Raw genomic sequence first — 21,890 nt, 5'->3', positions numbered from 1 at the left:
TAAACTCCAAATCAGATTCAGGGGAGATACGCAGGGCGTAGCAAGGACCACACCCTAGGAACCCAACCACTGTAGCCTTTATGTTCTCAGAATATGGTTTAAAACCAACTAATTTTGTAGAACGTTTTTTTTTAGGGGGGTCCTGGGGATTGAAACCAGGGGCATTGTACTTCTGAGCTATGTCCCCAACCATTTTTTACTTTTTAAAAATTTTGAAACAGAGTCCAGCTAAGTTGCTAAGGCTTGCTTGGAACCTGGGATCATCCTACCTTAGCCTCCCAAGTACTGGGATAACAGGTGTGCGCCACCATGTCCAGCTGGAACCTTTTTCTTAATGATTATTGATGAAGAAAATAAGGCCCCAAATGGAGACATGTTTGGTCCACCTGTCTTTGAACATGCAGTCCTGAGGCCACTTCTCAATCACACCACACATCTTCTATGCTGACCAGGACTTCCTTTTGGTCAATTTAATGACTTTCTTTTGGTTAATTTAATGACTCAGATACTAAGAAAAGATCAAAAAAAAATTTTTTTTTTTTTTTTGCGGGTCTAGGGATGGAACCCAGGGGCATTTGACCTCCAAGCTACACCCCCCTGCCCTATTTTTTATTGTTTATTTTGAAACAGGGTCTCACTGAGTTGCAGAGGGCCTCACTAAGTAGCTGAGGCTGTCCATGAACTGCGATCCTCCAGGTCTCAGCCTCCTGAATGCTGGGATTACAAGCGTGCGCCACCACGCCCGCTCTAAGATCAATATTTAAAAAAAATCAAGGATCGAGGACCTGGAGGTCCGGGCCACAAGGCCCTGACCCTGGGCGGGTGGGTGGGCACGGGTGGGGCACCCTTAGGTGAGCCCCCCACCCAGAAGGACCCGGAGGTCTGGGCCGCAAGGCCCCGACCCCGGGCGGGTGGGCAGGTGCCGGCAGGGCAGCCTTAGGCGATCCCCCACACACCTGGAAGGACCCAGAGGTCCAGGCTGCAAAGCCCCGACCTGGGCGGGTGGGCGGGTGCTGGTGGGGCACCCTTAGGCGACCCCCCCCACACACCCGGAAAGAAAAAAAAATTTTTTTCATCGCTATGGAGTGCCTGATACCACATCCTCCCCAAACTACATATTCTTCTCTTATTTAAGACAAACACAAAAAAAGGGAAAAGAAAAAAAAAATAGGACTTCCGGGAAGATGGTGACGGAGAAAAGCGGGGCTTACGAGCCCCGCTAACAACCAATCTCTATTACTACAAAATCAGCGCCTTTCATAGTCAGAAAACACCATCAGCAGAGAAACAAAAAATGTAATTACAAGGGATACAGAAAAAGAGGGCTGAAAAACAAGACACAGAAAGAAACCAGATCGCAGTGCTGCGGCTGGAGCCGCGGCACGGAGCGGCGGGCAACATCTTTCCTTGCAGCACCAGGCTCCAGAGAGGAGGAGGACTCAGAACGGAGCTCAGAGCCACAGAGGAGATATGCCGGCCTCATGCCCAAGGATGCGGCAGCAGCGCCTTACTGCTGGCGGCAGCGGCAAATTCACCAGACGGCTCCAGACCAACACACTCAACAGCCCACCAGGCTCCAGAGAGGAGCGATAGACAGCGAGCTGAGGTGAGCCACTGCAGAACAGTCAGGAGGGATTCAGCAGATTTTTCAGCGCAGGAAGCATCTAAAGCTCCCAGTGGCTGGGCTCAGCACACCCTGCAGGGACTCAGAGCAGAGCGCAAAACCAGAGAAGAAATACGCCAGCCGCACGGCCGAGGGCGTGGCAGTGGCGCCATATGCCACTGGCGGCAGCAGCAGAGAATTCACCGAGTCCAGTACAGCTCTATCTGCGCACTCAACAACAGTGAGTCAAATTGCGGCCCCTAGAGGAGAAATCCCAGTACTGTACTCCCAGGGACTTGACCCAGTGGGGGAGTGGCGGTGGCAGAGATATCACACCATAGGAGAACGCCCAACCTGGCACCCCCCCATGGTCTAAAGCAGCCTCTATCGACTCCCTGGGTCTGAGACTCTGCGATACAACCCAGTAAAGGAGTAGTGGAGACTGAGATACCACAGACTCGAGATCCAGAGCACCTTAAGTGAAATCGTAGTGACCCAAGGGAAGAACCCAGAGAAGGCACAAACTTCCAAAATCATGGGAAAGAGGAATAACAATGGAGCAATGAATGCCCACAACACCACAACATCAGAACCCGATAAAACAGAAATTCAGAGATTTCTAGAAGATCAAATCTGGAAAATAACTGTAGAAATAATAGAGGTGTTTCGAAAAGAATTCAGAGAGAGCCAAAGAGAGATAAAGGATGCAATTAATGAAGTAAAGGCCTCAATTCAAAGCACAAACAACCGATTAGACCACATGGAGAATAGAATCTTGCTCTTAGAAGATGATCACTCCAAAAATGAACGCATAGTTTCTAATTTAGAAAAAAAACCCCGACAGCAGGAATCTGACATTGAAGGAATATGGGCCCATTTTAAGAGAGCTAACCTAAGAATAATTGGAATAGAGGAGGGAAAAGAAGGTGAAACCAAAAAGATCAACAATCTCTTCAAGGAAGTAATAGCAGAAAATTTTCCAAACATAGAGCAAGAGGTCGATACACAGGTCCAGGAAACTTATAGAACTCCCTTTAGACAGGATCGGAGAAGAGGATCCCCACGCCACATAATTGTCAAAATGACCAATGTGGAAGCCAAGCAGAGAATCTTAAAGGCAACAAACACAAAGGGCCAAGTGACATTCAGAGGCAAACCAATTAGAATCACTCCAGACTTCCCAAACCAAGTCATGAAAGCCAGAAGGGCTTGGAGTTACATATTCCAAACTCTGAAAGAAAACAACTTCCAGCCAAAAATTTCCTACCCAGCAAAACTTTCTATCAAATTAGATGGAAAAATAAGAAGCTTCCATGACAAACAGAAACTGAAGGAATTTATGTCTTCAAAACCAGCGCTAGAGAAAATACTCAAAGAGATTAACTACAAAGAAGAAATAGGTAACACACACCAGAACCAGAGAAACAAGATTTTCCATCCAACAGACAACTAAGATTGGTTATCTGTGGAGATACATTATTTATGTTAGTCTTTTACCTATTTTAAATTGTATTGTTTGCTTTTATTGATGCTAATTTTTAGGATTTCTAGTTGGAATATTAATATACCTTCAGATATAGCATTTGGAAATATTTTATCCCATTCTATCAGTAACTTTTAACTCTGTTTACCTTGTCTTTGGATATACAATATTTTTTTAATATTTAGGGAGTTTGTTAACCCTTCTGTTGCTTGTGCCACTGAAATCATATCCAAGAAATCATTGCCAATTTCAATGTTGTAAGGTTTAATGACCCAGATTTTCTTCTAAAATTTTATAGTCTTAAGATTTATATTTAGGTCTTTTATCTATTTTGAGTTAATATTTGTATATGTGTTAGGTTAAGGGTCCAATTTTATTCTTTTTCATGTAATTATTATTTTTCAACAATATTTAGTTAAAAGATTATTATTTCCTCCACCAAATGTTCGTGGAAACCTTGTCAAAAATAACTTGACAATATATGGAAGAATTTTATCTCTAGGCTTTTATTAAACTCCAATGGTTTATATATCTGCCTTTAGAACAGTACTATATTGTTTCAATTATTGTAGCTTTATATGGTTTGAAATCAGAAAATATACATCTTCTAGCTTTGTTCTTTTTCAAGATCATTTTGGGTATCTAGAGTCCATATTCCACATTAGGATAGATTTTTTTCTGAAAAATAAATAAATGTATGATAGTTTCACCAAAAAAAAAAAAAAAGAAAGAAAAAATACTCTCTGGTAAGAAAGAAAGCAAAAAGAAATATTGAAATGTTATCTTTAAGTCATCAAAAGCTTGGTATCAGACAAATGAAACTGTTATGTGAGATTATCATTGTTAATTTTGGATAAATTGCTATAATACTAGATGTCAACCATTAAGCCAAGCATGGGAAGGAGGGATGGGGAGGGAACGGGGTGGGGATCTGGTAGGGGCTAATTGGGCGATGTGTGCATGTATGTCTACAAAAGTTTTTTTTTTTTAAATCCCATTATGATGTATGAATACAGTGCACCAATAAAAAAAATAAATTAAAAAAGAAAAAAAAGAAAAAAATATTTGAGAGGGGTTAAGATGGCCGCGGTGGCAGCTAGAATATTGGAGATGCAGACAAAACATATCCATCTGAACTGGAACATTTGGAAAAATTCCCCGTGAAGGAGGACTACTGCTTTTCTACATCGTTAAGAATCCTGGACATCACCTGTAAGGAGAGAGACTAGCGGAGACCTAGGAGGAAGGCAGTGGCAGCAGCAGTGGCTGAAATGGGGGTGGAGACTTGTATTTAGGAGAGGCAGACATCTGATCCAACCCACCCTGATCCTCTGAAGAAATTACCCCCAAAGGTCGAATGCTACTGTCGTGCATGCTTAGGAACACTGGACATTATGCAGTATGGGAAATGAGCTTGGGAAAGATTTGAAATGGTGCAGACAGTCGCATCGGCAGCAGCAAGTACTCAGGGGAGGCAGAGATCTGATGTAATACACCTGGAACTTTTGAAGAAATTACCTCAGAGGCAGAATACTACCACCACGCACCCTCGGGAACGTGGAACAACCTGCTGGGTGAACAGGGTGCTCGGATCGGAGCCTGCTGAGGGGTGAGGCTGGTGCTAGGGCCAACAAGGCTGGGATTAGAGCCTACCGTGAGGCAAGGCAGGTGATGGGGCCTTCAAGGCCGGAATCAGAGCCTGCCGAGGGGATAGGTTGGTACCGGGGCCAACGAGGCTGGGATTGGAGCCTGCCATGAGGCAAGGCCGGTGCTAGGGCCTCCGAGGCTGGAATTGGAGCCTGCCGAGTGGTTAGTCCAGTGCCAGGGTCAGTGAGACAGGGATCGGAGCCAGCCGTGAGGCAAGGCTGGTGCTGGGGCCTCCAAGGTCGGGATTGGAGCCAGCTGATGCGTTAGGCCAGTGCCGGAGCCAGTGAGGCTGGGATCAGAGCCTGCCGAGAGGCAAGGCCGGTGCTGAGGCCTCCAAGGCCGGGATCAGAGCCTGCCGAGGGGTTAGGCCAGTGCCGGGGCCATCGAGGCCGGGATCGGAGCCTGCTGTGAGGCAAGGCCGGTGCTGCGGCCTCCGAGGCCTGGATAGGAGCCTGCCAAGGGGTTAGGCCGGTGCCGGGGCCAGCGAGGTCGGGATCGGAGCCTGCCGTGAGGCAAGACCGGTTCTGGGACCTCCGAGGCTGGGATCGGACTCAGCCCAGGGGTAAGGCCAGTGCAAGGGCCAGCGAGGCTGGGATTGGAAACTGCCATGAGGCAAGGATGGAGCTGGGACTTGCGAGACCAGGATAAGAGCCTGTCGAGGGGTTAGGCCGGTGCCAGGGTCAGCGAGACTGAGATCGGAGCCTGTCGTGAGGCTAGGTCGGTGCTGGGGCCTCTGAGGCTGGGAGTGGAGCCAGCTAAGGGGTTAGTTCGGTGCGGGGGCAAGCGAGGCCAGGATTGGGGCCTCCCATGAGGCAAGGCCGGTGCTGGAGCCAGTGAGGTCGGGATCAGAGTCCCCCAGGTGGCCAGGCCACTATTGGGCCCATCAAGAGTGGGATTGGTACTTGCAATGCAGCATACACAGAGAAATAGTACAGAAAATAAAATCCAGATGCTTCCCCTAATTAGCAAGAACTAGGAGAAAAGGGGTAACAGGAAGAGGTCAAATAGTAGAAAGGGCCCTATTGAGAGGCAATTAAGGTGACCAATCAGAGGGGAGGGAATGGGGGAGGATGGAATCTCTTTAAAACTCATGAGGTGCATAAACAATTATATCAAAGATAATCACCAATTAAGTATGGGATTGAGGGAGAGGGAGGGAATGGGATGGGGACTGGATGAGGGCTTATTGGATGATATGTGCTTGTATATCCTCTCAAGTCTTATATTCCAAAGTGATGTATGATTACAAAAAATAAAATAAAAAAACAAATAAATAAAATAAAAAACCAAAAAATCAAGGATCTTTCTTACTTACCACCCTGATAAAATCTCTGATAAATATCTATTTTAACTCCTTATAAATGGATGGACCCGGAAAACATTATATTAAGTGAGATTAGCCAGTCACAAAAAGGATCATGAGTTTTCTCCCATAGGCTAAGGCAGAGTCTAGATACAAGAGGGACTGTAGATAATGGAGGAGAAGCCCCAGTGGGTGATGGAGGGGTCTAGAGGAGGGTGGCACTGGGGGATCAATGAGGGAAACACTGTCACAAGTTATATACATATGTGAAATTACTAATGCCAGTCTCAAAATCAGCTATGGAGAAGGGGAAGGAGCGGGGAAGCACACCAAGTACTATGTGTATGTATGTTTCTATCTCTGAACTACATGATAGCAGATTACAATGCAGATTACAATGTTATACCCCCAGACCAATTTTATTTCTCATTTTGGAACAGGGTCTCACTAAGTTGCCAAGGGCCTCTCTAGGCTGGCTTTGAACCTGCTCTCCTCCTGGCTCAGCCTCACAGGTACATATTCATTACATATTTAAAAATTCATCATAAACCGGGCGTGGTGGTGCATGCTTGTAATCCCTGCGCTTGGGAGGCAGAGACAGGAGGATGGCACAGGTTTGAAGCCAGTCATGCTGGCTTAAGAGACCCTGTTTCCAAAAAAAAAAAAAAAAAAAGGTCTGGGAGTATAGCCCAGAGGTAGAAGGGCTTCCAGGAACCCCAGTACCACACACACACACAAAAATAATAATTTCATCATAGTGTTTTCTTCATGCAAATGGGTACATAAATAAAATGCATTTGTGAAATTTCCTATCTGGGTGTTTTCTTAATGCTATATGTAAGCATTTTCCCAAGTCTTTGAATTTTCTTTAAAAATGGAAGGTTTGTTTTTTGTTTTTTGTTTTTTGTTTTTTTTTTGGTACTGCGGATGAAATTCAGAGGTATTCTACCTCCAAGTTATACCCCCAGACCAATTTATTTCTTATTTTGGAATAGGGTCTCACTAAGTTGCCAAGGGTCTCTCTAAGTTGCCAAGGCTGGCTTTGAACCTGCTCTCCTCCTGGCTCAGCCTCACAGGTACTGGATTATAGGGATGTGCCACCACGCCCAGCTTAAAATGAAAATTTAATGCTGAATGAAGAAGTTACTTCATTGAGATCTATCATCTTTTAGGTGACTAATACCCTAAAATTAGATATTTGAATTGTTTTCAATATTTTAGAATATAAAGCTTCAATTATCATCACAATGTCCAAATCCTTATATTTCCATGATATCAAAACTGCCAAGAACAGAAACACTTAGTCAAAACTATGAGTACTTTCAAGCCTCAAAATATCAATGCCCAATTGCCCTTTAGATAGGATATATTACAAGCAGTACAATGAGAGCTTAAATGCAATCTTACCCTATTATTTTTCTATTTTTTCTTAAAATTTAATGACTTTTAAATAAATATTGTTTTTTCATTAGTCAAGTTTTAAAGCATACACAATTTACAATGCAGCAGAAATACCATTCTCAAGTATTTACCTAAGAGGAAGGATAATACAGTTACGCAGATTTGTGAAGTTTCAAGTGGAAACAATTTAAAAGTCCACCAACTGATAGGTAAAGAAATTTGAGCTTACCCATACTTTGAAATACATTTCAGTAGTAAAAAAAATAACCAAATATTAAAACATGCAACATTTATGAATGTAAAAACAAAAACATCACGCTACATGAAAGAAGCCAGACATGAAAGACAACGTACCGTATGTATGATTCCATCTATATGAAATTCTAAAAAACATAGACCTATACTAACAGAAAGGTCAGTGGTTGCCTGTGGCCAAGGGAAAGGTAGGGGATCTCCTAAAAGGAGGCCTGAGGACACTTTTTTTGGGTGAATGATAAAACTTTATCTCGATTGTGGCTGTGGGCACACAGCTGTGCACTATTACCAACATTACTACACTTAGCATGGATTAATTAAATTTTTATGGTACTGGGGATTAAACTCAGGGGCATGCTACCTCTGAGTTACACCCACAGTCCTAATTGGGGGTGGGAAGGCCTTGCTCAGTTGCTGAGGCTGGCTGTGAAACTGGAATCCTCTTGTCTCAGCCACCCAAGTCCTGGGATTATAGGCGTGTGCCACCACGCCCGGCACATGAATGAAATTTATTTGACTTCATATTTCTGTTGTACTGGGGATTGAACCAAAGGACAGTCTGCCTCTGAGCTATACCCAGCCCTATTTTATTTTTTATTTGGAAACAGAGTCTCACTAAGTTGCCAAGAACCTCTTTAATTTGCTGAGGCTGGTCATGAACCTGCAACCCTCCTATCTCAGTTGAGACTATAGGCATGTATCACCATGCCCAACTGATGAATTTTATTGAGTGTAAACTATACTTCAGTGAAGTCCTGAGGAGTCATCCTCCATTATGTTTGGTCCAGAGAACTGCCTGACTTTACAATCACAAAGATCTACAAGATAAATAAAGCTTAAAAATAAGGAAAAAAGAATCAATTTAGAAGTGTTTGAGAAAATTAACATGATATTCTTGGAAAAAACTAAAACAAAAGCGCAAAACTTGTTTATGAAATTTTGGTGGAAGGCCACCTTTGTTTCTTTTGTGCTTATTATCTTTTGATTATTGTATATATTCATATATATGCTCTGTACAACTAGAATGGTCAAATACAGGGAAATTTATATAGATAGGTAGATAGATAAAGGTAGCGTTTTTTGTGTGTGGTGTTGAGGATTGAACCAAGGATCTTGCACATGCTAGGCAACACTGTACCACTGAGATACTACAAGCCTTGTAAATTTATTATTTTAAATATATTTGTATCACAAGCAATTTCATATATCTATATATATTGTGCATGATTATAATTTAATAAAATTATATGAAATTGTCCAAAGCCAGAACCATTAGAACACTTAAAACTGGAAGCATTGTTTGAAAGCAGATGATGCCACAATATCTGGATGCCACCAAGTGGACAAACTCTGTAATGTTGTTGAGACATTTTTGCTTTATAAATTAAAATTTTTAATCAATGAAAATTAATTTAAAACCTGAAATGAATAAAAAATTAAAACCAAATCATTTTGTAAGTATGCTAGATTATGTTTCTTTTCTTCCTTCCTTTCTTTCTTTCTCTTTTGCAGCACTGGGGATGGAACCCAGGGACATTCTATCTCCAAGCTATACCCCCAGCCCTATTTATTATTCTTGATTTTGAAACAGGGTCTCACTGAGTTGCAAACGGCCTCATTAAGTAGCTGAGGCTGTCTGCGAACAGTGATCCTTCTGTCTCAGCCTCCCAAATTGCTGGGATTACAAGTGTGAGCCACCATGCCTGGCTCCTCATCTATTTCTTTTCCTTCCTTCCTTCCCTCCCTCCCTCCTCCTTCCTTTCTCTCTTTCTTTCGAAACCCTTCTACCTCCGGGCTACATTCCCAGACCTATTTTATACTTCTTATTTGGAAACAGGGTCTCTTAAGCCAGCGCGGCTGGCTTCGGGAACCTGCGCGATCCTCGGGTCTCCGCCTCCCAAGCGCGGGGATTAAAAGCGTGCCCCACCACGCCCGGCTCCTCATCTATTTCTTAAAGTAACTTTGCTATCCAAATTGAGTTCTACATACTAAAACATCAGGCTGAAGTATAGACGTTGGTCTGTCTAGAGCCCCAGGGCAAAAAACAAACAAAAAAATAGGAAGGAAGGAAGATTTAGGGACTCCCCAAAGCAAAGATTCTTTGCTCGGAGTCAACAAACAAAACAAGCGGCCTCTCAGGAGGAAGTGATGCAGACCCGAAGACAGCCGGGAATCCCTTTCCACTTGGGCAAGGACTTACTCTGCCTGGCTTTCTATAGGAGTCAACAGTATTTTCTCCCCACAGAGCCTCCCCTCCCCAGTGCAGCCTTACCATTACATTGAGACAGCATAACAGAGAAAGATGACTTCAAGAAGTGTTAGGTGTCTGCTAAACAATGACTTTCCAAATCAACACCTGGGGCGGACCCTAAGCCTTTACTGCCACCTAGTGGGAGACCAGCACATAGTCCATTCTGCTTGTAGCTCAGCACTCCACCCAATTATTTCCTTTGGCAACCTCCATAGGATGAAAAAAGGAACCATTTAAAATCCAAAAAATAAGCAAGTAAGCAAACTCCAGGAGTACCACTAAAGGAACACTAATAGTTTAAAACATCCTGAGTCTGTGAAGTCAGAAGCCCTGGAGAGGGACACTCACTGTGCTGAGAAAGAAGCTGGTGAGGTGACAGCCTAAGCAGGGAGCACAGAGCCTGGCCCCTGTGGGCTGGAACATGCATGTGCACCTGTGTGCTTCAGCTTTAATTCCATCAGTTTAGTTTTGTTTTGGTTTTGGTACTGGGGGTGAAACCCAGGGGCCTTCTACTTCCAGGCTATACCCCAGCCCTATTTTAGTTTTTATTTGGAAACAGGGTCTCACTACATTTCTGAGAGCCTCACTAACTTGCTGAGGCTGACTTTGAACCTGAAATCCTCCCGTCTCAGCCTCCCAAGGACTAGGATTACAGGTGTGGGCCACCACATCCAGCTTTAATTTTATTTCTTAAGAGGAAAAACACTCATGTGATTAAAAAACAAACACACCCAAAGGTACAGCAGATACGCTGTAAAAAGTCTTCTTTAACGTGCTCTTCTGGTTGACCAGCTCAGTTCCCAGAGGCAGCCACTCTGTTTCTTGTGAGGCCGACCAGAAATATTTTGTGCATAGACCAACAGGCACATTTATCTATTTTCCTCATTTATACATTCTACCCATCACCCTTTTTACTGTAGCAGTGGCAAACCACCACAATCATCCTTTTTTTTCTCCCACTAAATAGTACAATATATCATGGCACTTATGTCATATTAGTACATTCTTTTTTTTTTTTTTTTTTTTTTTTTTTTTGGTGGTACTAGGGGTGGAACCCAGAGGCGTTCTACTTCCGGGCTATACTCCCAGACACATTTTCTATTTTATTTGGAAACAGGGTCTCACTAAGTTGCTGAGAACCTCACTAAGTAGCTGAGGCTGGCTTTGAACCTGTGCGATCCTCCTGTCTCAGCCTCCCAAGTGCGGGGATTACAAGCGTGCTCCACCACGCCCGGCATAGTACATTCATTTTTAAATTGTATCATATTCTCATCATATGGATGCTCCATAAGATATTTAGAGAGTTTTATATTAAAACATTTAGTTTTTTCTAATCTTGTGCTATTTTTGTCATTATCTTCTTACCTAAAATTCTCTGGGAAAACTTGATTGCTTCTTCTACTGGGTCTGAGTTCACAACTTCATCCAGAATACCCAGCTTGAGTGCTTCACCTGCCAAAATATGTCTTCCTAAAACAAAACAAACAAAACAAAATGAATAAAAGAACAATGAGATTTAAGTAAGAGCATGACTTTCTCCAGGAGGAAAGATTGTCTTGCCTGGCTATAAACATCTACTATTGAGTGAAATGAATAAGAACCACGTTGGCTAGAGTAGAAAGATCATGCAGACATAGCCAGAAACCTTGAATGCAGGCTACAGCTCTACTTTTTACTGTCTGACCCTGAAGAACTGTACCGAGACCACAATTTCTTCATTGACAAATGAAAATAATACTGCTTGCCTCAGTGATTCTGAGTATTAAGTAGAGACAATATATTCTCTTTATATCCTGTATATATCTATAGAAGCACTTTATAACCTATAAATCTCTTTAGAAATATAAAAGATGATGATTGTCAGATAATAATAATAATACAAGTGCTCATAGAGGGCTAGGGATGTATGTAGCTCAGAAGTAGAATGCTGGCTCTGGATTCAATCCCCAGTACCACCAAAAAAAGAAGAAAAAAAAAGTAGTGGCAGGAACATTTTCCTTGTACCTACCACACACAAGGGACTGCAGTTAACTAAAAAAAAAAAAAAAAAACACAGTCCTCAAACAGAGTTGAGTAGACAAGAAGAAAAATATATTAAGTTGACATTATTAAAGGTATGATAAAAATTACACCGGACAAATAGCGTGATCTTCTTACAGTTTTTGGCTACCCAGCATCTCAACCCTTCCTAAATTTGTGGGATCTCCATGGCATAACATTTGGGGCTCAGCCTACTAGTTTGGAAGCTGAAAAGGAAGCAGAGATGACAGCAGCTGCTCCTTCTGTCCTCTGGCAGTGGAGCATGACCAGAACCCCAAGCGTGGCAAACCAAACGTTCTGTTGAGAGACAAAGTCAGTCTGTGGTCAGTGATAGTAAGCAACAGCAAAATTTTAATCTCATTTCATAGGTGGCAACATGTATTCTCTGCAGTGGTTGGTGCTGGCAGCCTCCAGCGTTCAGTGGAGGCACCGGCAGGCTTCCGTATGGAATGTCACTTCTAGGGAGTTACAGAAGTTGGTGAGGTTTTTCATGCTCCTGAATAGCCCCAGAAGTTTTCACCAGTTGTAAAGGAGTAATTTTATCTATGTATTCAGAAGTAGGGATTGGGGCCATAGCATAGGGTCAGGAGGAAGGAGACAATAACACCTCACTTGCTTTCTTGCCAGCATGTTCCTGCCTTCTTGAAGTAATCATCAAATTGGTCTTTGTGGCAATTCCTGTGTCTTTCCTGCTCTCACAGCATTGATGGATGCCACCTCTGAGACAGAGCCTGTGTTCCTGGTTACAGAGAGTGCTCCAGGAACTATCAACGGGTTTTCTTGGCCAAAATCACTCAACAATTTTCCAAGAGTCCTTCTGGAAAAGCAGTATGGGGGCTCTTTTCTGGAATTGGCTTTTGAAACAGGCTTCCAGATCTCCTCCTGCAGTGAGGAGAGAGTGGGGAGGGGTTGAGTGGAGTCAGGGGTCATTTATCCTGTGTACAAAATCACTTGGGTAAGAAGTGAGTAAAGGGTCCTAGCTAGGCCAAGGAGCCCAAGGGGACAAAAGTGGAAGATGGAAGCCTGGTACTAAAAGGATCTCTGGGGCAGCAAAGCAGGGGGACGTGAGCTAACCACTGGATGGGCCAAACACTTCTTCAGTTACAATGATTTCTTCTGCCTTGGATTTCACAAAAAAAAGAACATCACTACTGGTCTTAAAGTTTATTGTGTTTCAAAGAACAAAGGACCTAAAGACATGGCTCTGAATATCCAACCCAAATCCTCAGGCTCTGCTTTAAACTCATTTTTCTTGGGCTGCTCTTACTGTAGGTGACAGCCCCTGGCTGATGGACTCTAAGAAGAGCCCTGCATAGATCTGCTATAAAGAGAGCCAAAGGCAACTGAGACATAAAAAAACTTCCTCTTCCTTTTATATTTACTTATATATTTTGGTATTGGGACTGAACCCAGGGGCATTCTATCTTTGAGCTACATCTCAAGCCCTATTTTATTCTTTATTTTGAAACTGGGTCTCACAAAGTTTCTAAAGCTATCCTCAAACCTGTGATCCTCTTGTCTCAGCTTCCCAAGTATTGGGATTACAGGCATCCACTATCATGCCAGGTTACCAGAAAACTCTCTTCTTCAAGCTGGGGAATCTCAATTTCCCCCCAATTTTCCTCATCATCTCCTTTCCAAACTTAAATTTTTTTCTTCATAAAGTGATTTCTAGATGTCATTCTCTAGCACTCCTAAAATTATACATTCTACTAAAAATATAGGTGTATGATTCTAATGGTAGCATTCTTCTAATTCACTTTTCTATGCAAATAAAAAATATGTCACCTCCTCACTGTTTTTACTTATTTTCATCAGGCTCAAAATACTGGCATTTCTTGGAGCAGTGCTTGGGAAAAGACCACTCCTAGTTCACTTCATTTCTTTTTGTCAAAGGAGGCAGCTTTCTTTCTCTCTTTCTTTCTTTCTTTCTTTCTTTCTTTCTTTCTTTCTTTCTTTCTTTCTTTTTTTTGTGTGTTTGTGCATGCACACTCATATGCTAGAGTACTAAGATTTGAACCCAGGGGCATTCACCTCTTAGCTTTACCCCTAGCCTGATTTTTTATTCTTTATTTTGAAACAGGATCTCACTAAGTTGTTAGAGCCTCAAAAATTGCTGAGACTGGATGCAAACTTGAGATCCTCCTGTCTTAGCCTCCCGAGTACTGAGATTACAAGCGTGTAACATCACACCCAGTGGGCAGCTTTCTTTTTTTATTTTCCCTAAGTCACTACAGACTTAATGAAAATTGGGCCACAAAATTTCTCCATACACTCCTACATGCATAATTGTGTAAGCATTAGGATTTACAGACTTACTTACACTATTAATAATTTCTTCACTTGTTTGTTTTTGCAGCACCCAGGATGGAACCTGGGGCTTTGTGCATGTTGGGCAAACGCTCAGCCTCTGAGCTATATCCCAACCTTCCTTGTATATTTTATGTTTCTTTGCTTCCTTTCTATTTTGACTTTGCAGAATAAACTGACTCATGTGCACTGAACTTCCAAAGTACTTTGTACTTCGGATTGTAATCAATCATCTTCTTAAGAATTATAATGCAGACCCGGCCTCGCTGGCTCCAGACTTGGCCTTGCCATGTGGCAAAACGTGTCACGTGGCGGGGCTGGGACTAGGGCCTGCTACACAGCAAAGGGCCAGCAGGTCCCTGCAACCATGCAGCCAGGAAGCACTAAAAGCTACCACTGCCTCACCTCATCTCTCAGCAGATTCCCAGATCCAAGTGACCTCTATTAAAAAAAATTGGTTGTGAGTGGATCATCTTGTCAAAGTTACTCATCTTCTGGCTTTCAGGATTTCAGTAAGTGGGAATCAGTGTGGAAATTAAAAGAACTTCCAAGGAAGAAAGAAACTGTAATTGATTGGATGTGGAGAAATAGAAGCTCTAATACATTATTGGTGGGATTGCAAATTAATGCAAATTTGGAAAACAGTATGGAAGATCCTCAGAAGAAGGAAAACTAATTTACCTTATGATCCAGCAATACCACCTCTGGCTATCTCCCCCCAAAAAATGAAAACCAAAATACCAAACTAATGCATGAGCAACCATGTTCATAGCTGCACAATTCACCATTGCCAAACTATGGAACCAGCCAAGATGTCCTTCAACAGATGAGTGGATTACAAAACTATGGGATGTGTACACAATGGAATTTTGCCCAACCATAAAGAACAAAATTATGGCATTTATAGTGGAATGTCACAAAAAATAAGAAATCAGATGCTTTCCCTAATGTGAGAAAACTAGGGATAAATGGGTAACAGGAGGAACTCTAAGATGAAGAAGGGATCCTATAGAGGAGCAATTAAGGTGACCTATCTGAGGGGATGGGAGGGGGAAGAGGGAAACTCTTTAAAGCACATAATGTACTTAAACATATCAACGTCAATCAGGAAACCAGGCATGGGAAGGAGGGAGGAGGAGGGAAGGGGTTAAGGATTGGGTAGGGGCTGATTGGGTGATGTGTACATGTATATCTCCACAAGGTTTTTTTAAATCCCATTAAGATGTATGACTACAATGCACCAATAAAAATTTATTTTAAAAAAGCAAAAAAAAATGGATGCTTCCAATAAAAAAGAATTATAGAGCAAGAGAGTTCATATTCTTTAAAACGGTGTTTCTCATATCACATCATGATCTCATAACCGTGATCATCTGGTCTCAGCTTCCTGAATGCTGGGATTACAAGCGTGCGCCACCATGCCCGGCCTCATATTCTTTTTTAATTTGCCTCACATATACATAGTTTTATATCATAGTCTCTGTGTCAAAACATACAGATTTTGCTGGACACAATGGCATATGCCTATAATCCCAGCTATTCAGGAAGCTGAAGCAGGAGGATTATAAATTTGAGGCCAGCCTGGATAACTTAGTGAGACCCTATTGAAACTATCAAACCCTCTTGGAAAAAAGGGCAAAATGTACTCCCAGGACCTTAACTCATAGCCTGCCAGCATTACAAATATGATAAATACTTTTTTTTTTAACTCTCCAATCCTTAACTCACAGCTTATTCCTCATTAAAAAGTGTGATATGAGCCATGAGCCAGATGTGGTGGCCCACACCTGTAATCCCAGGATTTGAGAGGTTGAGACAGGAGGATCTCAGGCTCAAGACCAGCCTCAGCAACTTAATGAGACTCTCGGCAGCCTAGCAATATCCTGTTTCAAAACAAAAAATAAAAATGGGTTGGGAGTGTAACTCAGAAGTAAAATGCCCCTAGGTTCAGTCCTCGGAACTCCCACCCCAGAAAGTGTGATATGTGTTTTCTCCTACCACCTTACTTTCTCAAATAATATTTAAAAATATATCTCCCAGTATTTATTTAATTAATTAATTTTTGTGCGGTGCTAGGGATGGAACCCAGGTTCTTGCTCATGCTAGGCAAGTGCTCTTCCCAAACTCTCTCTAATAATCTTATCAACCTCAAAAACCAGGTATGTCACTAAAGTCAGGATGCTTTTGTTTTAAGATATCTAAGGATAAACTAGACAAAAGAATGAAAATATTTAGGGATCACTGAAAAGGGCTAAAGATAGGTCCTTGGGCTCTGAACCTGTTACATGATTTGTGTTTTCTTCCGCCCCTCCCACCCCCACCCATATGTTCTCTTAACAACTACAGCAACTCAACCTTCCTACAGGGCAAGACTGATTATACAGATGTGGCATCACTAGGAGAGTCTTAATTCTCAGCTCCAGGTGCATGTCCCCATCCCCGCGCTCCTCCCTCAAGGTTGAAGTGTTCACAAAGGGGAAGAAAACCACCTTTGAAACGTACCTAAATGTGCCAGTGAAAATTCCTAGCCTCTATCCCATGCCTACACCTTTATACCTGAATAAACCCAGCTCCTTTTTTTGTTCAGAGAGCCAGACTCATTTCTCTCCTATCAGTGCTGTCTTCCCAGTGAAAGCTTTGCCAGTGTCTTCCTTGGCTCAGGTATTTCTATTGTCACTGGGTCAGAAGTTCTGGTATCCAGATTCACAGTCTGAAATTTTTTTAGAAACAGTTGGGGGTACAGCTCAGTGATTGAGTATTTGCCCAGGATGCAAAAGGCCCTGGTGGCTGAGTGTGGTGGCACATGCCTGTAATCCCAGTCCTTGGGAGGCTGAGATAGGAGGATCCCAAGTTCAGGGTCAGGCTTAGCAATTTAGTGAAACCCTCAGCAATTTAACAAGACCCTATTTGAAAATAAAAAATTAAAAGGGCTAAAGGGCTGGGGTGTAGCACAGAAGTAAAATGCCCTAGGTTTCCATTTCCAGCACCAAAAAAAAAAAAAAAAAAAAAAAGCCCTGGGGGAACCCCCACAGAAAAAGCAAAACCAAAACAAAACTCATACATATTTCTATATTTCTATTAGCAATTCTCAAACATCTAGACTTTAAAACTCCCTTGTATCTAACATTTATGAAGGACAGCCAGGCATGGTGGTGCACAACTGTAATCCCAGCACTTGGGAGGCTGAGATAGGTGGATCCCAGTTTGAGGCATGGGAGATTATATATATATATATTTTTTTTTTTTGGGGGGGGGGGTCTGGAGGTGGAACCCAGGGGCATTCTACCCCAGAGCTACAACCCCTGCCTTGTTTTTTATTCTTTATTTTGAAACAGGGTATCACTAAATTGCAGAGGGCCTCGCTAAGTAGCTGCAGCTCAATCCTCCAGTCTCAGCCTCCCAAATGCTGGGATTACAAGTGTGCGCCACCATGCCCGGCTTGTGTTATATTTTTCATATTCCCTATTGAAAAGAAAAACTTTCATTTTAGCTAAATTCTTAAGACTTGGGAAATGAACAATTCAATCATTTGCATACTAGACCTTGAAAATTTGCTCTGGAGATTCTGGTTTTAATATCTGTTAATATTAAAATGTCTATGGATCTAAATATAATGCTCCCTATATGAACACCATTGTGACTACTACGAGTAGTCACTTAAACTATAATATAATCTTAAAATATTTTTTTCTTTTTGGTACTGGAGGTAGACTCAGTTCTGGAGGATTCTACCTCCAAGCTTCACTCCCAACCCTTTTTCATTTGGATGACAGACAAGCACACCATGCCCAGCACAACTCAGGTTAGTCAGCACTTAAATATACTTTCCTTAGATGGCAGCACAAGAGATCTTCATGGTAACATATGGGTAACTCTCAAGAAAATACTGTTTCCATTATAAAAATGAGAAAATTTGGAGTCAAAGAAGTTAGAGTATCCCTTATGATAATATAGGTAGCAAGTGGCCAAACCAGGATTTTTTCTAGAAGTTAGTTCAGTTCCTCTAGATGGTTCTGGCGGGTGGACACTGACCTGAGGTAATCAGGTCAAGTGCAGCAGGAATTCCAATGAGTCTGGGGAGAAGCTGGGTTCCTCTTGCACCAGGAAGAATTCCTAGCTTAACTTCTGGGAAGCCGATTTGAGCCTATCAGAAGGTATAAAGACCAAAAATGAGAACAGATAATATGTTTAGATTTAAGATAAGCAACCCCTCATGAATCTCCTGTATCTTCTAGAACATTGTTTTATTGAATCCAGCAAGAATTTCCACAGTGCAAAGACGTATTTACCCTCTCCTTGAATTAACAGCAGAACCAGAGCTGTGCCATCTTCAGGCTCAATACCTCTTGCTCCCTGGCTTCTTGCACATCTTTTTTCTGAATCAGTTATGACCTGTCTCAGACAACAAAACTAATAGTATCTAGGAACAGTTTTCTGGGAATCTGCAAGAGCCAGAAAGCCTAAGAAAGTGAAAAAGAAACCCACAGAATGGGAGAGAAAATTGGCATACGTTGGACCTGATATAAGACTTCTATCTAGAAGAGCTTTTAAGCTCAATAAATTAAAAAACGACTATTTAGAAATGGGCAAAGGATATGAATACGCTTGTCTCCAAGAAAGGATATAAATGACCAAGAAGCACAATAGAAGATGCTCAGTATCATTAGCCCTCAGGGGAACTCAAAGCTAAATCACAAAGTGACATAAATTCATACTCTCTTCAATGAATGCAAGAATAAAGGCAGACGGTAATCAGCATAAGAGGGCATTTGGACGCAACAGAACACGCATGCACTGCTGGTGGGAGTGGAAAATGGTGCGGTCCTGCCCTTTGGAAAACAATTTGGCAATTTTTCAAAAGTTAAACACAGAGTCACTATATGATCCAGTAAAGCCACTCCCAGGTGTAACTCAAGAGCAATGAAAACACATCCCCACAAAAATCCATGATGCAAGCCGGGTGTGGTGGCGCACGCTTGTAATCCCAGCATTCAGGAGGCTGAGACGGGAGGATCGTGGTTTGCGGACAGCCCTAGCTACTTTGTGAGGCCCTGTTTCAAAATAAAGAATTAAAAATAGGGTAGGGGGTGTGGCTCGGAGGTCAAATGCCCCTGGGTTCCATCCCCAGAGCCCCCACCACACACAAAAATTAATGATGCAAATTTTTAGAGCATCATTGTTCATAAAAGCCAAAAAGATACAAACAACTCATTTGTCCAACAACTGATGAATGAATATACAAAATGTGGTATAGCCATGCAATGGAACAGGATTTGGCATCAGACAGGAATAATAAGTGGATTTATGCTATAATAAGGATGAACCTTGAAAACATGTTAAGTGAAAGGAGCCATTCACAAAAGACCATGCATTGAAAATTTTTTTCAAATAAAATATCCAAAATAGGCAAATCTATTAATATGGGATGTAGATTAGAGGTTGCCTAGCATCAGAGGAGAAGGGGATAGAGGGTTACTGCTAAATTATATTAAATTTCTTTTCGGATGTTGAAATGTTCTAAAACAGACTCTGACAATGGTTGCACAACTTTGTGAATATATTCCCATACCACTGAACTACACACTTTACACGTGTGAGCGGTATGATAGGGGAGTTACATTTCAATAAAGCATGCATGTGCGCTCGCTCTCTCTCTCTCTCTCTCTCTCTCTCTCTCTCTCGCTCTCTCTCTATCTCTCTCTCTCTCTCGCTCTCTCTCTATCTCTATCTCTCTATCTCTATCTCTATCTCTAGACAGTAGAGTGAGTTTGAGTTCCTACCACACTGCCTTTCCAGGCCATTTAAAAGTGGCCAGCTAGCAGGCATGGTGGCACATGCTTGTAATCCCAGAGCTTGAGAGGCTGAGACAGGAGGATCGCACAGGTTCGAAGCCAGCCTCAGCTACTTAGTGAGGCTCTCAGCAACTTAGTGAAACCCTGCTTCTAAATAAAGTATTAAAAAAAGGTCAGGGAGTATAGCCTGGAGGTAGAAAAGCCCCTGGGTTCCACCCCCAGTACCACATAAATAAATAAATAAATAAATAAATAAATAAATAAATAAAAATTTTTAAAAGTGGCCAGCTAGCCAGACATGGTGACACATGCTTATAATCCCAACATTCAGGAGGCTGAGACAGGACGATCGCTGTTCATGGACAGCCTCAGCTACCTTCACAACTCAGTGAGACCCTGTTTCAAAAATAAAAAGACTAAAAAAAAGGGCTGGGAGTGTATCTCGGAGGGGTAAAATAAATGTCTCTGGGTTCCATCTCCAGTACTGAAAAAAAAAAAAAAGGCCAACTAGCTGGGCATAGTGGCACATACTGGTAAACCCAGTACTTGGGAAGCTGAGACAGGAGGATCACAGGTTTGCAGCCAGTCTTAGGAATTTAGTGAGACTCTCAGAAACATAGCAAAACCTTGTTTCAAAATAAAAAATAAAATAGAGACAGGCATGGTGGCGCATGCTTGTAATCCCAGTACTTGGGGAGGCTGAGATAAGAGGATCACAGGTTCATCACCAGCCTCAGCTACTTAATGAGGCCCTCCACAACTTAGTGAGACCCTGTTTCAAAATAAAGAATAAAAAACAGGACTGCAGATGTAGCTCAGAGGTAGAATGCCCCTGGGTTAAATCTTTAGTACAGCAATAAAGAAAGATAGAAAGAAGAAAGGAAGAAAGAAAGGAAGAAAGAAAGGAAAAGAAAGAAAATAAGAAATAAATAAATAAAGAAAGAAAGAGCTGGGTTGTGATTCAGAGGTAGAATGCCCCTGGGTTAAATCTTTAGTACAGCAATAAAGAAAGATAGAAAGAAGAAAGAAAGAAAGAAAGGAAGAAAGAAAGGAAAAGAAAAAAACTAAGAAAGAAAGAAAGAAAGAAAGAAAGAAAGAAAGAAAGAAAGAGCTGGGTTGTGATTCAGAGGTAGAATGCCCCTAGGTTCAATCCTCAGTACCAAAAATAAAATAAAATAAAATGCAAAATGGTAGAAGTTAGTGTGTCCTTATCAGTATGCATATTAAATGGAAATGTAAATTAAAATGTCCAATTAAAAGGCAGAGAGCTGGGTGTGGTGGCTCACATTTGTAATCCCAGAATTTGGGAGGCTGAGACAGGAGGATCATGGTTTGTGGACAGCCTCAGATACTTAGTGAGGCCCTTCGCAACTCATTGAGACCCTGTTTCAAAATAAAGAATAAAAAAGTAGGGCTGAAGGTGTAGCTCAAAGGTAGAATGCCCCTGGGTTCCATCCCCAGTACCACAAAAAAAAAAAAAAAAAAAGGAGAGATGGGCAGAATAAAGATTATTTAATGATGGGATAAATATGATATTAGCATGATAATAAAGTATAAATGAAATACTACAAAAATCCCAAATGATTTTTTTAAAAGATGGTTAAGAAAACTGTAAGGATCAAAATTATATAAGGAATACGACCAGTTGAAAGAATGATAGAATGGAGTTTTCCTTGTTAATAGTAGATAATAGGGAGGTCCTAGAGCTAAGGTTAAGGCAAGCCAAGAGGCAGTCAGAGGGCTTCTTAGAGCTTCTTAGAGTGTAGCTATTTCCTGACCAGTATACAAGCATCTTAGCAGCTGAG

The 21,890-nt window shown here is 41.9% G+C and overlaps 1 protein-coding gene across 1 annotated transcript in view; it reads right to left on the bottom strand.

Moving 5' to 3' along the window:
• EHHADH (enoyl-CoA hydratase and 3-hydroxyacyl CoA dehydrogenase) overlaps positions 1 to 21,890 on the bottom strand; it is a gene marked incomplete at both ends in the record, with an annotated part of 53,241 nt that overhangs the window by 14,236 nt on the left and 17,115 nt on the right. The window contains 2 exons of the mRNA XM_080696877.1: positions 11,309 to 11,409; positions 18,322 to 18,437. Coding sequence (XP_080553003.1) covers positions 11,309 to 11,409; positions 18,322 to 18,437 — 217 coding nt within the window. The remainder of the gene's footprint in view (positions 1 to 11,308; positions 11,410 to 18,321; positions 18,438 to 21,890) is intronic.

The sequence above is a fragment of the Muscardinus avellanarius genome (genome assembly GCF_963383645.1).
Source record: "Muscardinus avellanarius genome assembly, chromosome: 5".
NCBI lineage: Eukaryota > Metazoa > Chordata > Mammalia > Rodentia > Gliridae > Muscardinus > Muscardinus avellanarius.
The sequence above is the reverse complement of the archived record's forward strand: the minus strand, read 5'-3'. Positions and strand labels throughout refer to the sequence as shown.